At 37.8% G+C, this 21,969-nt stretch overlaps 1 protein-coding gene across 1 annotated transcript in view; it reads left to right on the plus strand.

Moving 5' to 3' along the window:
• The first annotated feature begins 4,915 nt into the window (after positions 1–4,915).
• The window catches only part of hlcs (holocarboxylase synthetase (biotin-(proprionyl-CoA-carboxylase (ATP-hydrolysing)) ligase)), a 32,804-nt gene continuing 15,750 nt past the window's right edge, over positions 4,916–21,969 (plus strand). The window contains exons 1-6 of the mRNA XM_046861344.1: positions 4,916–5,232; positions 6,220–6,360; positions 7,778–7,940; positions 8,128–9,047; positions 9,177–9,359; positions 16,727–16,998. Coding sequence (XP_046717300.1) covers positions 5,020–5,232; positions 6,220–6,360; positions 7,778–7,940; positions 8,128–9,047; positions 9,177–9,359; positions 16,727–16,998 — 1,892 coding nt within the window. The 5' untranslated portion in view covers positions 4,916–5,019. The remainder of the gene's footprint in view (positions 5,233–6,219; positions 6,361–7,777; positions 7,941–8,127; positions 9,048–9,176; positions 9,360–16,726; positions 16,999–21,969) is intronic.

The following is a 21,969-nucleotide window of genomic DNA, read 5'->3' on the forward strand; positions in this document are numbered from 1 at the left end:
AGCATACAACCCATGTCACTTCAAATCCACCCCCACACATAAAAACCAAGAAATCAACACACATTTTATTGAGACGCCTAAACAAAATTCCGCTAAGTTCAGAAAACAGTGATGTGAAGTCAGCATTATAAACCCTTTTTAACAGACTATGCAGCACCTGAATTTATTTTTTTGTTCGTAAAATTCAGTTCTTGCTACCTCTGAGGCAAAACGTTGGTGGAAAGCACCCTGACATCATTAATATGCATTTGGCACACTGTCTTATTGAAAACCATCCAAAACACTATCTAGTTTGATTTGGCAGATAGCCATGGCCTTGTTTGCCTTCTTTATTTTCTCAATGTGTGTGTGTGTGTGTGTGTGTGGTCAAATAACTTGCATACATTGAATGTGATCATCATTTGTGGGCGGTGGCATCTTATTGGTTAAGGCATTGGACTTTGAATTTGAATGTCGTGAGTTTAAATCCCAGCCACACCAAGCTGCCACTCCTGGGCCCCTGTGCAAGGCCCTTAACCTCATAACTGCTCAGTTGTATGATTGAGATAACTGTCATTCTGGATAAGGCGTCTTGCAAATGCCACAAATGTAAATTTGTGTTCTATGCTAATTCTAGTAATAATCACATTTTAATCAGTGAAGCTCATAGGGTTACAGGCCTTGCTCAAAGACCCAAAAGTGGCCAAAAGTTGGCAATCTCAGGGATTGAACCCCTGACCCCATGGCCTTAACCATGAAGTTCCCCCCTCCTCTAAAACTTTCACGCACACTTCTGTTGAATTTTTGTTTCCTACTCTTCTGTTCTGATCCATTCACCCACTACTGCCAGCTATTTGAGTGTTATACAATAAGTACTTGGGCTCTAGCATGCCCCCATGTGGCAAAGTTAATGGCTGCCTCTCATGCTAATTTTTATAGCAGTTTTATTGATAGAAACAAGCTTAAATATCTTTTTGAATGAAAAACGTGTTACGTAATCTACATAACTATAAAAGGTGATGACATGCAAATAGGTCTACAAACAGTATATTGGTGGTATTCACACAAATAGTCCCAGTTTTTTCCCTGTGCTCAGTTCAGTTTGAATGGGTTTGCGCAATCCGAGGTGAAGTAGAGCTTTCTGCTTCTGCTGGGCATTGTGTAAGGACTTACATCCAAATGCTGCAAATTGGCAATTTTGACAGCAAAAATGCTGAGAATCATAGAGACATGGCATTTACAACATTTCACATATAAAATTTCACATTTTAACACGTTTAATTTTTACTGGAATATTCCAGGTGAGGCCCTGCCTCATTTACTGCCTCTCTGCGAGTAAATGTTTGGTTTAACGTTTGTTTGGTTTGCATTATTTGGTTTAACAGTGACCTTATTACCTCGCTACTGAGAAATGTCATGTAGCATTTCCTTTAGCCAAAACATTTTGAGTGTGTGCACATGAATGCGTGAGTTCTAAAAAATAATAAAAATGTAATAGTTTGTCAGAATAGTTCGCAATAGTGTGTCATTTTTTATATTTGTCATATCCTATTTAATCCCAAATCCTTTTCTAAAGTTCGATACTTCTCTCTGTACAAACCAAAATCAGAAGACACAGACACGGAGACAGTGTTAGGGTATGGGTGTGTATGCCTGTTAATAGAACTGGGTCACTGGTGTTTAGGGGTGTTTAGTGTTGGCATTGGACTTTGGATCTGGATCCAAGTTCAAATTCAATTCACACCAAGGTGCCAATCCTGGGCTCCTGAGCAAAGCTTGTAACCTCATAGTGGCTCAGTTGTACTCTGTCTCTTTTACACAGTGCACTCTGTAATATACAGTAGGTTTACTGGCGGCACTATTTTGTGTTTTGTGTATTTGTCCTACACTGTCTTGTGTTGTCTTACACTGTTTGCACCACGTTGCACACGATGCACTTTATGTGGCGAGGACACTTACTAGTTCTTAGCTCTGTGTTTTCTATTATGTAGCTTTATGTTGTCTATGTAGCACCAGGATTCCTGAAGGAACGATGTTTAATTTCACTGCATACTGCGTCAGCTATATATGGCTGAAATGACAATAAAAGCTTCTTGACTTGACTTGTATGAATTAGATGAATTAGATTCACAGCATGCCTATAGACCAGGCCATTCAACTAATACTGCATTAGTGCATATGGTTGATCAGTGGCTTACATATATGGAGGATAAAAGACTTGTTGGTGCAGTACTTTTAGATTTTACAGCTGCATTTGATGTAATTGACCATGATATTCTGTTGTCAAAGCTCAAGTCATTGTATTATACTGTTTACATGCTTTTTTTTGCACCTTCGACTGCTGCTGTATTTTTTGCACTACATTGTACTGTTTATAGTCACTTCTGGGATATAGTTTTTATTTTGTATAGTTTTTTACAGTTTTCTTGTACAGTACTGTATAATCAAGTATACAGTAGGTTTACTGGTCGGCGCTATATAGGGTTTTGTGTCTTGTCTTGTGTCGTCTGTCTGCACTGTCTGTCTGCACTGTTTGCACTGGGTTGCACTCGATGCACTTTATGTAACTTGTGTTGTAGCTTTATGTTGTTTTGTTTGTTGTTTAGTGTAGCACCAGGGTTCTGGAGAAACGTTGTCTCATTTTTACTGTGTACTGTGTACCACTGTGTATAGTAGGAATGACAATAAAAGCCTCTTGACTTGACTTGACTTGACTTGAAGTATTATGGGTTCTCACAACTGTCTGTTTCACTGATAAGGAGTTATCTTAATGGCAGAACTCAGCAAGTATTTTTTAATGGTAGTTTTTCTGACAGTAAATGTATATCATGCGGTATTCCACAGGGCAGCTGTTTGGGTCCACTTTTATTTTCAATTTTTGTGAATGATTTGCCCCATGTTGTTAGAAATGCAGAAGTTGTACTGTATGCAGATGATGCAAGTTTATTTTGTGCATCTCCTTCAATCACTAATTTAAGTCTGAACCTTCAAAACCAATTAAATTTGATTATCAACTGGGTTAATTTGAACAAATTAGTTTTAAATATTTTCAAAACCAAATGTATCGTTTTTGGTACTAAACATTTGTTAAATAAACCTTGTAACCTAAATTTGACTATTGAAACAACTTTGGTTGAGCAGGTTACTAAAATTAAACTCTTGGGTGTCAAGCTGGATAATCAGCTCTCATGGACTGATCAGATAAATCATATTGTTTCCAGGATGTGTGTGCGGTTTTGTCCACCCTCAGTCATGAGAACAGTTGTCCAGTCTCTGGTCTTGTCACACCTGGAGTACTGCTCAGTTATTTGGTCCAGTGCTACACAGGAGCACTTGAAAAAACTTCAACTTGCACAGAATAGAGCTGCCAGGGTAGCTCTTGGCTGTTCGTACAGGACCAGTGTGAATGAGATACACACTATATTAGTATGGCTGAAGGTACAGGATAAGGTAAAGATAAGTCTTCTGTGCTATATGCATAATGCCATCTATAAAAATAATCCCAGATTTTTTGTGGATAAATTGGTGTACAGTGGGTATTGCCACCAACATATTACTCGGCAGGTCAGCTCTGGTGATTTAGTTGTTCCTTTTGCACAGTCAAATTGTATGAGGAGAACTGTACTATTTAGATCTTCGGTAGCTTGGAATCAACTGTCAATGTGTATAAGACAAATAAGTAACAGATATTATTTTAAAAAGATGGTGAAAAAATGTATGATTTGTAATGAAAATTAAGTGTAATGACTCAAATTGAATTGTATTTATTTTTTTAATAACATATTGTAAAAAGTGTGGTGTGATTGTATATAATATGTTTTGATTTTGTAAAATGGACCCCAGGAAGATTAGCGACCACTCGTGGAAGCTAATGGGGTTCCAAATAAATAAATAAATAAATAAATAAATAAATAAATAAATAAATAAATTAATAAAATGTAAATAGCTCTGGATAAAGGCCTCTGCCAAATGTTATAAATGTCAAAAAAAATTCTATTTTATTGATGATATGCTTGCTGATAATAATAAAAAATAAATTTTGAGGTGTAATAGAGCTTTCTGCTCAGATTCAGTTCAGTGATACAAAACTGATAAGACAGTGCTTCCCAGTACACATTGATAATTTAATGTGATTGATGTCATTTAAAAACATTAAATATTAATAATAATATTAATAAACCAACTACCTAAATGTCTTCCTTCACTACAACCATAAACCTCCTCCTTGGTCTTCCTCTTTTCCTTCTTCCTGGTGGCTCCATCCTCAGCATTCTCCTACCGATATAACCCAAGTCCTTCCTCTGCACATCTACGACTGACTTTCAATCTTCAACCTTATAAATATTATTTATAAGGTAAATATTTAAAGAGAAAAATACACAGGAAAACCAAAACAAAAAAGCCATGCAGTTCCCACAGTGATTAAAATGGGCAACTATTTCTTTAACTGATTGGATATGTATATAAATACGATGTAGAATGGATTATCTTGTATCTTTTTTTTTCTAAATATATACATGTCCAGCTACATAAAGTTAAATGCTAAATGAATGAAATAGTTTACAGTACATACTGTATATAAAAGACCATATTGCTGTGTTTAGTGCTGCTTTATGCTATCTGTGCATTAAAGATTTTATGGGCAATAATGGTCATATCTGTTGTAAAAAAAAAAAAAAAAGGTTATATAATAATAATAATAATAATAATAATAATAATAATAATAATAATATATTAAGGATGCCTAAAGTTAGGTAAAAAAAAAAACCCTGAATTAAAACTACAAATATATGAACAATTTGGAATTATATATAAATTATGTATATATTATAAGACAAATCTATTACAAAAGTATTGTTAAATATCGTTCTGTTTACATCTTGGCTGACAATTAGAACGGAAGAACACGTTCACGCGTGGATGACAAACCGGAAAAGGCGGGACGATTTGTGCTGCAACACGGAAGTGAACATGATGGCAACTTTGTGATCATTGGGAAAGCCTTATGGGCTTCATAACGGCAATGTCTATGCGTCAAACATGTTAATAACGCTATGCTACGTTTACTTGTGGGTTCGTTTTCAGAGATGCTACACGGGGCTCATTAAGAGTGTTGTGTTTAGGCTGCGGGCAAACCGGAGCAGCTTCGCCTTTTGCGAGCAGAGTTTCACCAGCCTGCAGAGTCGCACTTCAGCCGAGGAGACGCTTTTCCTCCAGCTGGGCAACAAGGTTCTATACATTACCGAGCCCCAGGTGAGTTCTCTATTCCTGCCCCTGCCTCTACCTCTTCATATTCACCTTTACCTGCACCTTCCCCTCCAACTTCACTTTAACCTTCATCTTCACCTGCACCTGCACCTTCACCTGCTCTTTCAGCTGCTCCTGCACCTCCATCTGTACCTTTACCTGCCCCTTTACCTGCATCTCCATCTGTACCTTTACCTGTCCCTTCACCTGCACCTCCATCTGTACCTCCATCTGTACCTTTACCTGCCCCTTTACCTGCATCTCCACATGTACATTTACCTGCACCTCCATCTGTACCTTTACCTGCCCCTTTACCTGCACCTCCATCTGTACCTTTACCTGTCCCTTCACCTGCACCTCCATCTGTACCTTTACCTGTCCCTTCACCTGCACCTCCATCTGTACCTTTACCTGCCCCTTTACCTGCATCTCCATATGTACATTTACCTGCACCTCCATCTGTACCTTTACCTGCCCCTTCACCTGCACCTCCATCTGTACATTTACCTGCCCTTTCACCTGCATCTCCATCTTTACCTTTACCTGTCCCTTCACCTGCACCTCCATCTGTAACCTTAACTGCCCATTCACCTGTACTTCCATCTGTGCATTTATCTGCCCCTGCACCTCCATCTGTACATTCATCTGCCGCTTCACTTGTACCTTTATCTGTACATTTACCTGCCCCTTTAACTGCCCCTTTACCTGCGCCTTTACCTGCACCTGCCCCTTCATCTGCACCTCCATTTACACTTTAACCTTCACCAACACTTCACCCTGCATCTGCACTTTCATCTGCACCTGCACATTAAACTTCAGCTTCACCCTCAGCTTCATCTGCACCTTCACATGCGCAATGCTTCTGAGAATCATTACATTTATATGAACTAATGGATGGATCTTTTGTGTTGCTTACCCATGATGAGAACAGACATATGGGAAATCATATGTTATTGTATAACTAAGTTTTTTTTGTTTGTTTATTCCACATAGGCATGTGATGACCTGAGCAAGTGGACTCTGTTGCTCCGCTCTTCTTTGATTACTGCTCCAAAACTAGACAACGTCGCCTTTATTATTGAAGCTAAAACAAAACAGACGGCTGTGCAGTCTCGTCCAACATCAACCAAAAAAGTGGGTAATATTTATATTATTATAATACTCACAACTGTATACACTCAGTTCTTTTACAGCCTGGTATTAGCATTCTCTGTTCACAGTTTGAGGAGTCATGATACAGGTTTAAATAGGCTCATCATTTCAACACTTGAGCCATCTTTGGAAAGCGTATTAGACAAAATGAAAAATAAAAGCATAGAAGGGCTGTCTGTCTAAATATGCCATGTGCCTACTCTTATAATATTTTTAGAAGATCTGGAGTAATCACTTGCCATGTGCAGGTCATGGCTGGCCATTCATAATCATATACATCATATCAGCCTGAGTTGCAAGTTTATTAGGCACTAGGGATGTGCATCTCCATAACTGAGATCAATGCAATTCGCATCCCGTTGCGTAGACACCGATACGATACATTCAAGAAAAATATGAAGCAGCCACCAATGAGATGTGATAGGATTCACTGCGATCTGATTCCGATTAGATTCACCACAATGCAATTTAAAGCCATACGTCGTAATTGGGAAAGAAATATGCTTTCCAATTCAATATGTTACAGATATTATGCTTTTATGGCTTTGATTCAGACAGACAGCAAATCATAAATTTACTTCAGTGCCTTCTGTAATCTAAGGCATGGCCCTTTCACAAACAGGCCTTTGTAGTGCAAAGAAAAAATATGAAATAAAACCGAATGTTCTTTTTCTTTCCTGTCTGCAGAAAGATGCAGCTCTACCTCTGCCATGTTAATCTGTATTTTTTATATATGTAATTCTCAGTACACGCCTCGGTCTCTGTAGTATTGTGATACGTCATATGCATGTAGCAGCAGTGGTGCTGAGAGAACGCAATCTACATATAAAATATTGGTCACAATTATTGTTCACTTTGTAGCATATCGCATTATACAAATTCTATTCTACAAATGGCATCTTGTTAAGGTACACTTTTTAAATCGATGCATCAAATCAACTTTTATGTCGATGCACTAATGCGAATCTGTAAATCTTATCATTCCTATTAGGCACATGTAAATTGTGCATATAGCCCATAACCTTTTGCGATATTTGGACAAATACAGTGCAGTTATAGGAGTTAAGGTCCATTTGCAAACTCATGCAAACAAACGCTTCCAGATTCAACATTATTGTTCAGAAGTTAATCCAAGTATTAAAGGTTGTACTAGGATTCAGTAATAAGCAAAATTAGCTATGATTGTAAATATTGCTTTATTGTAAATGCACCTTATTTTGTTGAGCAACAAATTTATGAGGTTTAAGATGTCAGTATTTCAGTTTTTCTCAGATGAAATTCAGTAACACCTTCTAAAAACCACAGGTTTTTTTTTGGCCTGAATATTGAATATTGTACTTGCAACAGTAATGCACTCATGAAAATCAGATTTTTACTTGATTGATTGTGTCGTATGCAGGTGCTGAATTGGTCAGATTACTGTCTTCCTCTGGCCTGCAGCCCAGGACAGCAATACAGGGCAGTGGCTGAGGCGAGCCTGGACAATTTCAGCACAATCGGAGTGGCTTTTCTGGAAGACCGGCTGCGAATGGAAAATGGCCTCATTCCTGAAAAAATAGTTTGTTAGTTGAAAAAATTGTCTCTTTGATTTAAAACATAGAAGTTTTATTTTATAGCACAAAAAAGCCTCTGTTTAGAGATCATGAAAGAGTTCTGAATAGTGTTTAGTCTATTTATTTCTTGTTTCATTGCACATACTGTGTTGCTTTTAGGATAACAATTCTGCCCTCTTTTTTGTGTCATGTGTAGCGGTGTTGCTCAGGGAATCTGCACTCAAAGAGCTCATTGAGAAACAACAATTAGGCCAGGAGAAAAAGTCTAACCCAGTTTTAAGCAGCCTTCCCAAAGACACTGTTTTGTCTCCGGAAGATATTTCACAAGACCTCGGGAAGAGCGCAGGCGTAGCATCCTGTTACCAGCAGGTGGAACCAGAGCACAAAACAGACCACCATCACATGGATGGCCACCACCTGCACCTCTCCAGCTGCCACGAGTGCCTGGAGTTGGAGAACAGCACCATCCAGTCAGTTAAATACGCTTCAGTCGAAAACATCCCGGACCTGCCTGATGACGGCACAGGCACTGATGTAGAGGAGGAGGTCGACGAGAGTTTCTCGGGATGGGGAAGGTCCGACAATACAAACGGCAAACCGCCCAACATACTTGTATACACAGGCGGATGTGAGGAGCGCTACAGGCAAGTGCATTCACTTCTGGCTGAATGCATCGACACCGACCGCTATGCAGTCTACCCCCTGCGGCCACAACAGGCACTAGAAGAACCGTGGCTAGAAAACACATTGCTCTTGGTGACGGTCACAGAAGAAGAACTTACCCCTGGGCTGCAGCTGCGCTTTCTGACATACCTAGGCCAAGGTGGTAAAGTTCTTGGTCTGTCCAGTTCGTTATGTCCAGCTGGGCTCAGGCTGCAATCCCGAGAGGAGCAACGAGGCCAAATCTGCAGGCTGAACTTCACCAAATCTGATAGCACAGAGGTCCAGCTAAGTGTGTTAGCCAGCGGAAAGGTTTACATACGTGAAGAGCACGATGCCTGCAGCGGAGAAGTGGAGCTGTGGGGGGAGCTGTGTGGCGAAGGTGAAGAGGCAAAAGAAATGGCTATCGTCAGAATCACTCACGGCCAGGATGGTGGAGAAGCTATATTGTGTCAGGTAGAGAAAAACACTAGAAGAAATGGATGGAGTTGTTGGGATTGTTTGATTTAGCAGCTAGTAATTAAATTTTTGTATTTATTTTTTATTTTTTGCTGTCTTTCTGTTTGTCTCTTTTTTTTTGCCCAGGTGCATTTGGAGTCGGCTCCAGACTCTGAACAGGTGCAGGATAGTGCGGGCTTTTCCGAGCTTAAAATGAGTAATGCAAAACGCTACGAGATCCTGACAGAAATTCTCACCTCACTAGGGATTAGCTGCGAACTCAACCAGGTGCCTCAACCAAGCCCCATTTACCTACTTTTCACCCAGTCGGTAAGCTTCACCCTAAACACACACACACTCACACGCACAACACAAAGAATGTTTTCTAAACATATAAAGGCCACAGGGATTTCGATCATAATGGGATGATGGAGGTTAGAACTCACACCTGACTCTACTTTTTGTGACTCCTCAGTGCTCATTCTGTGGAAGTTATCTGTTGTTTTAGCAGTGGCCTGAACACAGAGAATCCATGATTATTTGCATAGTTTCGGGGTCTTAGTTATTCATAACAGCATTCTTTGTTGCCTTCCATTTTATTCAACTCAAAATTTTCACTTTACACACACATTAAGAACAGCCCAGGACACATTGAACAGCAAGTGGGACGCATGCTACTAAAATCTTGTTCAGCCTCCTAGTGAGTGGGATGTTGGCACCCCAAATGGTCATGATATTTTTAATAATTATTTCTGTCATTTTCATTCAAGTTTGATATTAAATATGATCTCTAATCATTTATTTAAAAAAAAAGTATTAATATTGATAGTAGTAGTAATATTCCTATTTCCACTTCTTGTTCTCCTCTTGTTCTTCTTCTTCTTAATATTAGTAGTATTAAATATACAGATAAAAGCCAAAGTATTTTTCTTTCTAGCGAAATACTCCCTTTCATATACATACCAAAAGGGAAAATTGGTGCTTTTTTTTTTTTTTTTTTTTTTTTTAAAAGACAGAAATTACTTAGTATTTAAGCGACAAGAAAACAAGAGTGTCTAACCAGAAGCTTTAAAATCCACCTCCTGCATTTAAGAAATGTGATTTATCTAAATATCATCATCGTGTTTGCACCTCACAGCTTCAAGAATTCTCGAGATTGCGTTTTCTGTTTTTTTTCTTTTCTTTTTTTTTCATTTCCTCCCACTTTTTCTTGCCAGTTTTCTATAATCCATCCTTGCGCCCTTCATGAGTGAGAATTTTTTTTTTACAGATTTTTATCAGGAACTATGTAACAAAAGACACAAAAGATGGACGGAGCAAACAAAAATAAACAAGTAATTTGCCTAAAATAAAAAAAAATCAAAGTTGTGGCATGTTGTAAGCCGTACTTTTTGTTTGCACTCACTTGCACCGCACTAACTTCTTCCTAACCTAGACAGTACTTACATTTTTTTGTATAGACTAACCAAATGCTTGTTAATAATGACGAGCTTATCTACCTCAGCTGTGGCAGTCACACAGCTCAAGTCAAGAAGCTTTATTGTCAACAATATATACTTGAAGCAGTACACAGTGAAATGTTCTTCCAGAACCCTGTTGCTACATAAAACAGCATAGAGCTACATCACACAACATGGAGCTACATAACAGAACAAAGAGGTAAGAAACAAAGTACGTTGTCCTCACCAAATAGTGTGCAAACTGGTGCAAACAGATAACACAAGACAGTGTTGGACAGATAGATGAAACAAAAAATAGAGCCGACAATTAAACAAACTGTACAGTATGTTATACAGAACAATTTGCAAAAGAGAACTATAAACTACCGTAATTTCCGGAATATAAAGCGCACCCATATATAAGCCGCACCATCTGAATTTGACAAATATTTGTACTTTTAACATAAATAAGCCTAATGTACTACACTAATGTACTTTACACAGGATTTAACGAAAGACACGTTACATGCTATTCATGCTATTCCCAAAATACCGCTATGCTCCTAAAGGAAGCGCAACATATTTCACCCATTACACCGTGTGTAACGTGTCTTTCGTTACACACCCATTACACCGTGTGTAACGAAAGACACGTTACACACGGTGTAATGGGTGAAATATGTTGCGCTTCCTTTAGGAGCATAGCGGTATTTTGGGAATAGCATGCCACTGCTTTTTTCCGCTATTACTGCATGTGTGGAGACCGAGGATAATTTCCTTATTATTTTCTGATGCTCATTTCTAAGTTTCTTTGACTAACCCGTAACGCTGTTGCCAAGAAAAATAAAAAAGCACGAGTTTTGGAAACCTGTCTGTGCTTATATGATTTCTGTTGCAACTGGAGTTAGTGAGCTCTCCCTTCACCCAGACTCAACGCGCTACAACGGCTTGTATCTAAACAGTAGCTTACCAAGAAAGTCATTGTTCACTGTCTTCCTCCTTCCTTTCACAACAATTTCTCTCGGGAGTTTATCTTTTGGCATCGTCGTGCGTTTAAAAAAAAAAAAAAAAGTTTTTCTCCTGATGCCGTGCAGCTCAGAACACAGGTGAGGTGCTTTTTTTTTTTGTTTCCGTTCGGAAATTTCATTGGTCTTGTGTTATATCGCTCAGTTTTTTGGCTTGAAGTTTGTGAAACCGGGAAAAACCCAGGAAAAATTCATAAATTAGCCGCTTCGTTGTTTAAGCCGCGGGGTTCAAAACATGGGGAAAAAACTAGCGACTTGTAGTCTGAAAAATATGGTGTATATAAGCTATAGTTTCTATCAGCTGCACTACTCACATCATGCAAAGAGAGAGAGAAAGTGTGTGTCTCCACTTTTGTGCATGTGACAGGAAGGCTGTTATTGCTGCTGAATTATTCAACATCATTTCAGACAGTTTTTGATCTTGTCATTTCGTTATCAATTAAAATGTATTTATCGTAAGGGGGATATTGTTTTATCCTTTATCATCCTACGAAAACATTGTTTCTGTTAAAAACACTGATTCCAGAATGATTGGCAACCGCACACTTAATATTTGACAAAGCCACTTCTGAGGGAATAAAAGCACTGGAGCTTAAAGGAAATTAAGCATTTTTTAAAAGTGTAAAGTTAAAAGTAAGTCCCCCTATTTTAATTTTTTTATTTATTTGAAGTGTATCAATAATTCTGAAGAATGATGATCCTGTATTAATTCTGTCAGTGTCACAAGGCCATGCAGGATTTGAACTTAATCAGGGGTCTATTGCTTCATCATGAATGTCCTTAGGCTTCTTTTCTTCTCCACTCTTTTCAGAGATTTTAATTTGGAGACTGAAATGTTTACCTTTCATTTACATGCATAAAGAGCAGAAATGCCTTCCACATGTGGAACTTCTCTCTTCTTTCTCACCAAGAAGTCAGGCTAATAAAATTGTATTACAATGCTATCATTAAAATGAACAGTTTTATACTGTACATGATGGTTTTATACTTTGGTTAATACAAAAATCTTTATGTTGTATAGGTAATTTATTTAATATGACTAAATATATTGAATCAGTTAAAGGTCATTTGATCTCATTTTCTTCTGGCAGTCAAGCAGTACAAATCAAATACCAGTTTCAATGCTTCATTAATCTATTTAGTAGTGTCTTGTTTCCAGTTTGCTATCATCTGGACAGTTCTTTTTTTATCATGTGATTTTTGAATGTAGGGACCATACTAAAAAAAATATATAATAATAATAATAATGAAGTCATGTCTTAATAATTCAAAGCTATGCACTTGCAAGTGAACTAACTGTAATGTTGTGATCATATAAATGGTTTAAGTGCAGGTTGCTGCAAAATGTTGTAAAACAGATTTACACTTCAGTATACTAATGTCAGATTGCATGTTTTCTATTTTATTATGATTTAGCTATAAAATTGTAAGAAAATGAAAGCATTTTGAATCTAATCAGGAGTTTTAAAACTAATGTTTCCATTTTTAATCTGCAAGTGGTCAAGAACCAAGAACAGAACCTCTTCAAATGATGTCATTTGAAATGTATGGAATTGGCCACTATGTGGCAGCATGGGTCTAGAAAACTCCCTGGACACCGATAGCTTTATCTTTGCTTCTCCACCAAAAGTAAAAGATGTTCTTATCACCTGCTGATACATATATATATATATATATATATATATATATATATATATATATATATATATATATATATATATATATATATATATATATATATATATATTTTTTTTTTTTTTTTTTTGATAAGGACAGTTTCTATTTTGTTTTGGTGTTTAAAATTGTTATATTAACTCTTGATAAACCTTTGGTTTAAAATGTGCCAATAGTGACTCTAGCACAGGACATTGACCAAGACAACAGTGCCATTGTGTTTGACCAGTTAATGGCCTCCACAATTTATCGATCCTCTTCCATGTCCTGTCTTGACTCTTGGTAACGAATAGCAACCCGATTCCACACAGGTACCGGAGTATGGCACGGTTTGTAGGCCAGTGAAGATCGCATCCATGTGGTGGGATTATGGGTCATTTACAAAGCAATGCCATAACGTCTGGTGGAAAAAACTGTTAGACATTTTTATAAGAATAAAGCTAAGCGGTTAAATTTTTTTTTCCATTTGTACGGCCAAAATCCATCTTTCCATGATCCCTTTAAAATTATTCAATTTTAATAATTAAAGACATTTTCCAGACTTTTAAGTCCTCCTCAAGACCAAGTCCCTATTTAGAATTTTTATCAATTTTATTTGGTAATCTTATTCTGATGCGATCCGCTTCAGTTTTCGGAACCTTGGACATCAGAGCTACATTCGGTTCTCCTGCAGTCTGTTTGGCGATCATTTACAATGCGATGTTTGAGTGATTCCCGAAAAGTTAGTCATTTATTCATCCACTTGGCCTCAGCTGGCCTTTGAGAATAGAATTTCGGACAACGCAACACGTTCTTATTTTATTATATTGATGGGGTTTGTTTGAGTTCGAGCATGACATTTGACCCCTGTCCCAACCACTCTGTTACAACAAGCAGGCTTCTGATGAAACACCGATTGCTTCCAGACGGGAGCTGTTGCTCTTTGGAGGAGGAATAGAGTGCACTCTGTGCACCTTGCTCTGGTGCGAAGACTGATAGAGAAGAACTGTTGGGGGGGGTTTTGACTTTCACAGCTCACACACTAGCGTAAACTACACAGACCTTACTTTACCAATGATTTGCCACCCCCCACCCCCATATAAATGTTTTACTTATTTTCTCTCAGTGCCTTTCGGTTGTCTTGCTTTATCTTCTCCTGCCTGAACCAGACCACCCAAACTACATATCACCTCCTGAGTATTGTACATAATATAAATGCAACCCGGGTCAGCTCTTTATTCTCTGCGGTCCATTTTGGCTCGTAGGTTTGCGCGTGGGTTTCCGTGGGGGAGGGGATTAACCAGACTCAGGGCCCCCTTGCTGTTCTGATGTGTCGGCGACATTGCAGAACCACATTCAGTGCGCTGCAGGAACCTCTTTAGCGTCTGTGTTAACAGGCCCACTGGGACTTAGTTATCCTCACCTACTTATAGTCAACACAATCAAGATGTGCTGATAAGCCGTTCTAATTGATTAAACATCAATGCGTTCACTCATTTCTAAACCCACTAATTATAGCATTATCTCTTCTCTGACCCCAGCACCAGATGTCCGCTAGCTGGGCTTTGTTTTGAGGAAATGCTTCGGAGGCAGTCCAGCCCATCCGTTCAGTTTGTCTGAATCGCCAAGTTTTTATTTTATTTTACTCCTAATTTGAATATTGTTGTTCTGTGTCTGAAATTAGTTGGTAATTTGGTAAGTTTAATAGTAGCAGGTAACACCCTTAATAAGAGTTTATATAGATTACTTTGGTTTGGTTTGGATTATTTTAGGTGAATATAATCCCATAATGAAAAAGCTTCATGGCTGTTTTAACAGAATGGCTACATGGGCAAAGGTTTGTAGACACATGACCATAAGAGCTCTATGTGCTTTTTCTGAACATCAAAAAAAAATTTTTAATCCTCATGTTCCGTTACAATAACTTTCACTCTTCTGTTCCTCTAAAATTTGGAGTGTGTCTGTGGAGATTTGTACACATGAGGGTGTTAGTAAAGTCAGGTACTGATGTTGGGTGAGGAGGTCTGTGGTGCAGTCAGCGTTCCATCCCAAAGGTATTCAATAGAGTCGAGGTCAGAGCTTTATAGCAGGCCACTCAAGATCTTCCCCCTCAAAGACATGTAAACCATATCTAAATGGAGCTGGCTTTGTTGGCACAGGGGCATTTTCGTACTGGAACGGGTTTGGGTCTCTGGGTTCAAATGATAGGAGAATTCTTTAGCTATCGCATCCAAATGGCTGGCACAGTAATCACTGGTACGTGTGTGTGTGTGTGTGTGTGTGTGTGTATGTATTTGTGTGTGTGTAATAAATATATATATTATTACACACACTTGTACATCTGCCCATCCACTCAGCCAATCATGTGACAGCAGCATGGTGCATAAAACTATACAGATCCGGGTTAGAAGATGTTAATATACATATCATAATTGAGGGAAAAAATAAGTCTCGGTACCTTTGACCATGTTGTTGTTGTTGTTGCAGGCAGACCGGTTTAAACCTTTTAGAAACTGCTGATCTCGTTTGATTTACACACACAACAGTCTACACAGCAGACCCAGAAATATGTGAAAACGAAAAACATCCAGTGAGTGGCAGTTCTGCAGATGGAAATATCCTCTTGATGAGCGGTCTGAGGAGAATGGCCAGACTGGTTTGGGCTGACAGGAAGTCAACAGTAAATCAAATATTCATTATTTACTATTGCGGTTAGCGGAAAAGCATCTCGGAACACGCAACAGGTCAAATCTTGAGCCAGATGCGCTGCAACAACACTTTCGTCAGTGTTCAACAGAAATCTAAAGCTTCAGTGATGACAGGCAGGGTGAAACTACAGTTTGTAAAAAGACCAGGCCATTTTTTTTGTTTTTGCCCATTTTTTATTGTGCTGGTTGTGATATCATTTCTTACTAAATTCTGTAATTCGCTTCAACATGCTTAAAACATTCATCACAGTTCCTGTGTGCAGAACACAGAGACTTTTACCACAGTTAATCACATGCATACAGAAGGAATTGAATGAAGCCCTTTTCTTGACTAAGAGCACATTCTTTCTGGATGAGCCAGTGTTTATCTTATACATTCTTTAAAAATATGAAAGAATCTGTCTTGGGAATAAAATCTACTGAAGCAGTTCAAGTGTGTGGCCTTACTGATTAATTGAATATGATCAGGGAGTAGCAAGCAAACTAGACTGCTCTGGGGAAAACCTTGGAATGAAGCCAGTGTACTCGCTAATTGGTTAGACATGTGTGCTGATCATTTAATTAAAGCATGCCAGATTATTCTGCTCTATTGTACATAAGGTTAAATTGAGTAATTTTGATCATTTTGGTTGAAAAACAATAGTCAGCAATAGGTGAAAAAAGTCCTTTGCTACTACATTTGATTAATACGAAGTTTCCATTCTACAATTCACCACTGGTATATTCTGTTTTACGGACAAGCTCACTCAGAACTTTGGAGTGAAAACTTTCAGTTGCTTTGGAACTCAATTTATACTTTCTGTAATAGTAAATAGCAATGCAATAAATATCTGTTGTGAACTAACGATTTTTTTTTCATGTTTCTTGCGCAGAAGCTCAAAAATGCTTTTGTGCGCTGGCTAAGAGAGCACGTGGATGACAAGGGCACTTTGCGATCTCAAAAAACCTGCTTGAGGGTGATATGGGGCCAAGAGGAGTTGAGCGAGTTGGGCAGCGGAGAGCTAGCACTGCACACCGAGGCCCCAGAAATCTTCTCCGAGCATTTCAGCATGGAGACCTACAGGCAGCACCTGCAGAGCCAGCGGCTAGGACACACACTGCTCTACACTGATGTTACTCCTACCACCATGGACCTGCTAGAGGGGTATGTACTCCATCGAGCGAACATTTTTGATTGTGCCAATTGAAGGTGCTGCTTAATAGATTATCTGTGTACATTTGCGGGTTTCCCCTAGGATCCCTGGTTTCCTTCAAATTACCAAAAACATGTAATTTGGTGGATTAATTACTCCGCCAATGAGTTTTGTTTCCTCACACCCAGTGTTCCATGAAAACTTACTCACAATGTGTCAACAAAGTGTCAAGTGGCTTTGATCGTTATACATTTGGTAACGAAACAAATTCCCCTATGACAAAGGTGCTACATTAAAAAAAAAAAACACAATTAACACTAGGTGACACAAACTAGAACATACAGACATATACGGACTACAGTACAGTGTAACATTTAATAATGGAGGGAAGAGACCCCAGATTATTTTCTCTGCTATTCTCACTATCCAGCTAGGTTGGAGGTTTTTCACCAGGTAAACACCAAAGGATTTGGTGTTCTTGACAATCTCCATGAAGGAGATGATCAGCAAAGAGTGGTTGACTTCAAAAAGACAAGGAGCAGCAACCATCTTTTTTTGTTTTCAAGACAGATTGTTGACTACACCAGTCTGCTAGCCTCTTTGTATGCTGACTCGTCACTTTTGCTGATGAGATCCACCACGGCTGTGTCATCAGCAAACTTGATGTTGTGGTTGGAGCTGTACGTTACTGCACAGTCGTGAGTCAACAGAGTGAACAGCAGGGGATGGAGCACACAGTCTTGAAAGTGCTGTTCCCGATCCGGGAATGGGTGAGGTGCCTCAGTCAGGAAGTCCAGAATAGAGAAAATCCTGACAATTTCACATTTCAAAGGAGTGAATGAATAAAGGATTGAGGCAATGAAGACATTTGTAAAAGCATTCTAAAATAAGTAGAACAGTTAAGTAGAGCATATCTTTAGAAAATTAAATATTAAATGTAAAACACACACACACACACACATTTGTATTACCCAAATAAAGTCTAATAAATGTCTAATAAATAAGGGTTGCAACGAACGATTATTTTGATAAACGATTCATCTGGCGATTTTTATTTTATTTATTATTATTATTAATAATATTATTTTCTCAGATTAAAAAGATTAGAAAAATATATATATTTTTGAAGAGATGTTTTGCTTATTATGGCTATATAGAACCCTATTTATACCCTATTTTATTTGGGGGGTATGGAGAAGGATGATCTGCTGTAGCGACCCCTAATGGGAGAAGCCAAAAAATGAAGATGATGGCAAATTGACAACCATGCTTAAAATCGATATAAAATAAATACAATACATTGTTTTGACAATTTTTATTAAAAAAATACACAGGCATTTCGTTTAGTTGTGAAGATATAAACATCTAGAATATATAATTTATTTAATGTTGTACATTAGTTAAAAGATATATGCATAAATTGAATATACAAACATTTAAAACAAGCATTTAAACATACAATAAAGTTGCTGTAAATCGTGTTTGGAAACAGATACGTTAACTGTTGTAGTAGACAAATGCTATAAAAAGAGAATGAAACGGAATAATGCAGCACACTAACAGGATTAATTAAAAAAAGGAAAAATATGCATTGGTGTACAAATGCATAATCATTTGCAGAAAACAACATCAGTGACTAAAAATGTAATCGTTTACCGCTGCTGTTATTTGCTGCTTTTAGATATAGTGTTTGTTCGCACCGGTTTAATGGAATTCATCACTATGTCACGAGCGAGCTGATTGCGCAACCTGATGCTCGCGAGTCACGACAGAACAGATCCGGTGCGACTGTCTCGAAGTTACAAACAAACTATTTACACAATAACACTTTATTAAACTATATGATGAGGGTTATACAGTGTTTGCTTACAGTGCTGATGTTTCACCTTCATCCGTGACACCAGTGTGTTTTTATTTTCATGTGCTCGTGCATCACTGTGGTACTTCTATCCCACACGAGCGCCGCTTTGCAGTATATTGCAGGTTACAATCTTCTTTGTTGCGTTGAATATAAAATGCTGAGCGGGTGCTGAGGACTGATGGAGGCTTAAAGGTTACTATTGAAGATTAATAAATGAATAAACAGGAATTCATGTATTCATACTGCACCACTAGTTTAGTTTCTGAACAACAAAAATTTTGCTGTTTTTTTTTTTTTTTTTTTTTTTTTTAAATGAGTTATATTAAGTCAACTGAGAAAATGATGGAAATGGCTTAATTTTATTGAAAGAATTTATAACTATGCAACAATTTTATGACTTTAATTAGAAACTTGTCTTATTAGAACCTAAGAGCAGACAGTAAATAAGTTCCATAATTGTTAGAATTATTTCTGCCATTTACTAGACATAGTGTAGTTTAAATCTAGTAGTTAATTTTCAGTGGAAAACTCATGGTCCTACTCTGTGGTTACACTGCACTTAAAACCCATGTTATTTTACTTTTTATAACATGGAAACTCTTATTACTAAAAGCCTCTTTACTTAGACCATGATACATTCTCATAGCTAGACTTAATAGTCCGCATTACATTTTCATTCCTAAACACCTTGTGTTAGAACCTTCCACGGTGGCACTGCCAATGTGCTATGGCACTGATGAGGCTGCTGGGGGAGGCGTCCATCTTCCCACATTTAGAGGTAGGGGGGCGTCAATTGAAGATTTGAGCTGGAACTGATTTAATGCATGAGTGAGCTCACTGCAGTAGGGCAGGCTGCGCCTAATGGAGCTCTTTGTCTGCGGCTCGCTTTAACACGGCAAACTCGCCAGTCAACAGGCTGGATCACAGGCGCAGGTGGGAGCCATTAGAGCTGTCATAAAGTTTGAAAAATGGATTCTGGAGCGCAGCTGAAGTGATTGGAAGTGACAGTGTTGTCATTAGGGTTGTAGGCTAACGAAAAAAAAAAGCAAGGTGGAGGAGGAAAAAAGAAACATTGCTACAGTTTGATTTCCCTCTTGCTTGATTATGAGAGTAATTTCCAGATGTCCTCCGTTACAGTCTGATTAAATAGTATTGTTTTACTCTTTAACAGTCTTTTCTAGATCCTTAGCATGCTCTGTATCCCTTTGTATTTTAGGAAGAGCGAGAGCAGGTCTGTGTTCTGTAGCCAATTACCACTTTTTTTAAATGTGTTGAGTTTTGACAAATATTTAATCTTTCAACCATTATTAAAAAAAAATAAAAATCTTATAAATGTATTTTATTCATAGTAGAACACTAAAAAGATTGAAACTGGGGGAATGTTTAATTTTAATGGAAAGAAAAGTGTGTGTGTGTGTGTGTGTGTGTGTGTGTGTATGTATGTATGTATATATATATATATATATATATATATATATATATATATATATATATATATATATATATATATATATATATAATATAAATTCTTTAATTTCATTAACTTGCAATTAATGCAGCGCACATATCTGTTTGACCTTTTTTAATTAAAAATATAACTAAATAATTATAAAACAGGTGAAATTAAAACATTCAACACACTTGTTCAGGACGTCCTTTCTTTACTCAGATTTAAAAAATAACAACAAACTCCACCGGAAAATCTTTTTAATTACTAAACATTTGTTTTACTGATGTGCCAAGTCTCAAATCAAGCACCAATATCCAGCATGCAGCTCGCATCCGGCAATTAAAACCATCCGTGTGGAAACATCGCGAAAGTTCGGCTTGGTGTTCCAATGATTTGCGTAATTTACAACACCATAATTACTTTAAATCATTTACAAGAATATTTAGTCCTCATGCTCAATGTTGAGTATGGTTTTACTAATAATCAGGATGAAATGTTTTAATCGATATATATATTTGATCAATATATATATATTTGTACCATTGTTTGTTTTATTTTTGTAGCCTAGTGGTCTCTACCATAGATATCTCTCCCATCTCTAACCCTTTTTCTCTGTCTATTTATTTATTTCACTCTCTCACAGAGGATAAAGAGGTCTATTGCAGGCAGAGTAATAAGGCAGTACTGGAGTTTGGTTGTGAGTATACTGCTGGGTGAGCTCTGTACTGTGGGAGAAGACTCATATTGACTGAAGACTGAAAACGTTTGGGGGACTGTGTGACTGTGAGGGTACGATGGTATGGGGTGCATTTGTGTGTATGTGAGGGCAAGAAAGAAAGAGCGAGATAGAGGGGGAGCGATATGTTTGGCCAGAGTATTAGCGCTTTGTTTGACCAGAACAGCCTAATAATAGGTAGAAGGAGAGACAGGCCAATGTTCTCACAAGGTCACAACTGGGCCAGAATCCCAATGCCCCAAAGGACCATGGGGCATAGGCATCTCTGAGCAGGCCTAGTGTGCACAACATTGGGGCTGCCTGCTTTTATTAACACCTATGATAATGGATCTTATTTTTATTTAAAAAGAAAATTTTTAGCTCCAGCTGACTTTTTGTAAATAATACAACCTTTTTTATTCTAGGATTTTTAGGATTGTGTGATCTCACAATTGAATATCTCAGAGTTGCATTGATATGCATTGTTTTATAATTTGATTTATATATTTATGCATTTTTTTTACAACACTGCTCCTTATGTCTTGTGTCTTAACACTAGCCTGAATAACTGCCTGTGACCATTAAGTGTGTGAGGTGTTTATTAGTTAAGCACAAGGGAGCAGTCACACATCATGTTTCTACACATCAATTTGTAGACAGCTCTACATACATATGCATTTGCCCAAATGTAATGATTATTTTCCCGCTGTTAGAATTCAGATTTTTCTTTTGCCTGAAGCTCTCTGCCACCCTCACTCTCTCTCTTGTCATTTAAGGAAAGTGTTTCCAGTTCACCTGAAGCTACAGAGGTCAATCAGCAGGCCATTTTAAAGTGCACTTTTCCTGAAGCATTATAATTACAAGGAAGACCATAATGTTTTATTTCCTCTGCGACTGTTTTATATTCCTGGCGTTTAAGCTTTAGGTTATGTGAGCTACTCGTGCAATAGATCTCC

Source organism: Silurus meridionalis, chromosome 11 (genome assembly GCF_014805685.1).
Source record: "Silurus meridionalis isolate SWU-2019-XX chromosome 11, ASM1480568v1, whole genome shotgun sequence".
Classification (NCBI taxonomy): Eukaryota; Metazoa; Chordata; class Actinopteri; order Siluriformes; family Siluridae; genus Silurus; species Silurus meridionalis.